Source organism: Tupaia chinensis, unplaced genomic scaffold (genome assembly GCF_000334495.1).
Source record: "Tupaia chinensis unplaced genomic scaffold, TupChi_1.0 Scaffold000573_1, whole genome shotgun sequence".
Taxonomy (NCBI): Eukaryota; Metazoa; Chordata; class Mammalia; order Scandentia; family Tupaiidae; genus Tupaia; species Tupaia belangeri.
This window is the reverse complement of record NW_006160087.1, coordinates 873,775-875,534: the sequence shown is the minus strand read 5'-3', so window position 1 is coordinate 875,534 and position 1,760 is coordinate 873,775. Positions and strand designations below refer to the sequence as shown.

At 55.2% G+C, this 1,760-nt stretch overlaps 1 protein-coding gene across 1 annotated transcript in view; it reads left to right on the top strand.

The window, feature by feature from the left end:
- The first annotated feature begins 43 nt into the window (after positions 1–43).
- Positions 44–1,760, top strand: part of CUNH1orf94 (chromosome unknown C1orf94 homolog) — a 57,499-nt gene continuing 55,782 nt past the window's right edge. The window contains 1 exon segment of the mRNA XM_006158068.1: positions 44–841. Within this exon segment, the coding sequence (XP_006158130.1) occupies positions 498–841 (344 nt within the window). The 5' untranslated portion in view covers positions 44–497.

Below are 1,760 nucleotides of genomic sequence, written 5' to 3'. Positions count from 1 at the left end.
GGGCCGGGAGGCTCATGCCGGCTCCTGCCCCCACCCGGCCCAGCACCGCGCCAGGCCCCAGCCCGCTCATCCTCAAGGCTTGGCGGCTGAGCGTGGGCTGAGCCCCAGGGCTGCAGAGTGTCACGGGGTGTCGCAAGGGGGTCATACAGGGACTGTGGGGAGAGCCAGCCCTCCCCTTCCAGCTGCTCCCAGATGTCATTCTGCCCGCCCAGGTGCCTGGTTCCTGAGCTCAGAGGGATTCCAGGGTTACTAAGCTACTGGTTTTTGTTGACTTTTAAATACTTTCTTCTAAGGGAGAGGGGGAGGGGGACAAAAGTCAGGAAAGAGCAAATAAAAACAAACCACAATAAGCTCCCCCTCCCCAAAAGAAAGCTGACCTCCACCCACCACTCACACTCAAGTCCAAGGCCTCTGGACGTCCTCAGCTTGCCCAGGCCACAGACAGACAGAACTGACCCGCTTGGGCCGGGCTCCATCCTCATCCCCCTTTCTGGTGAATGAGGAGTGGTGGTGGATGGTCACCCTGTCTTCCAGCCCTGGGTGGACAAAGGGCCTACTGGAAAGAGAGGAGAAGGATGGCCAGTGGGAATGGGCTCTCTCTGTCCTCAGCCCTGGTGGCCAAGCGCCCCTGCGCCCTGGGCCCATTCCCCAGATATATCTGGATCCACCAGGACACACCCCAAGACAGCCTAGATAAGACTTGCCACGAAATCTGGAAGAGAGTTCAGGGCCTGCCCGAAGCCTTGCAGCGCGAAGCCTTGCAGCCTGGAGCCTCCACCCAGCAGCTCTCTGCCCCCCAGGCTGGGCCTCCAACAGACCACTGGCTCAGCTGCCAGGAAGAGTGAGTATCCCCTGGCTGAAACCAGGGAGGGTAGAGGTGGGCCCTGACCTTCTAGGGGCAAGTCGTGGTGCCGTATTGAGTCTGGTCAAACCCTGTGTACTTCCCCTCCACCTCTCAAAGTCCTTTGTCCAAGCTTCATGGAAGAGCTGGCTGAGGTCCTGAAGTTCCCTGGTGGAAGCCCACTAAGTGGACAGTTGTCATCCTACAGGTCTAGACAATCCGGATGTGGATCAGAGGTCCCTGATATACCACCTTAGGGAAGACAGGGTTAGCTGGCTGGTGGCTTTCCCCAGAGGCAGCTAGGAGATCCTGCCCCCTCCCACCTAAAGGCTGGGCATCCACACAGATGAGCCTGTGGTTTTTAGGCACATCTGGAACTCCCTAATATAGGGAGCAGCTGTCCCATTCAGCTCCACAGAGCTGCTGCAAGAGCACACATCAAAATATTTACTGGGAAGGCATTGACATATTCAGAGGACATAATAGAAAATTAAAGTGCAGGGAGAGAGCTGTACATAGTCTGTTTCCTGGGTGGGAAATCCCGTGTCTGGGAAACACAGGCCTGCGTGTTTCTCCACCAGGGCAGAGCTGGGCAGATATCGCAGGGGCCAGGTGTTAGCAAGAAGAGGAAGGAGCGGAGAAGAGACCTCATTAGGAAAAGGAAGGAAATTAGCTGTGGTTATTAATGCCACTGTTGAGTACGTCTTCAATGCTTTGCATCTTCAAAGTGGGCTGCAAATATTAATTAATCCTCCCAGAGTCCCTACGAGGCAGGTATTAGTGTCCCCATTTTACAGATGGATTAAGTGTTAATAATTAAGTGCTAATTAAAGACTAGGTGATAATTAAGTGTTGCCTGCTCTGACACATGCTTCAGCTCAGCTCAGAGACGCTCTGGAGTGGGGGAGCCACTTGGGCG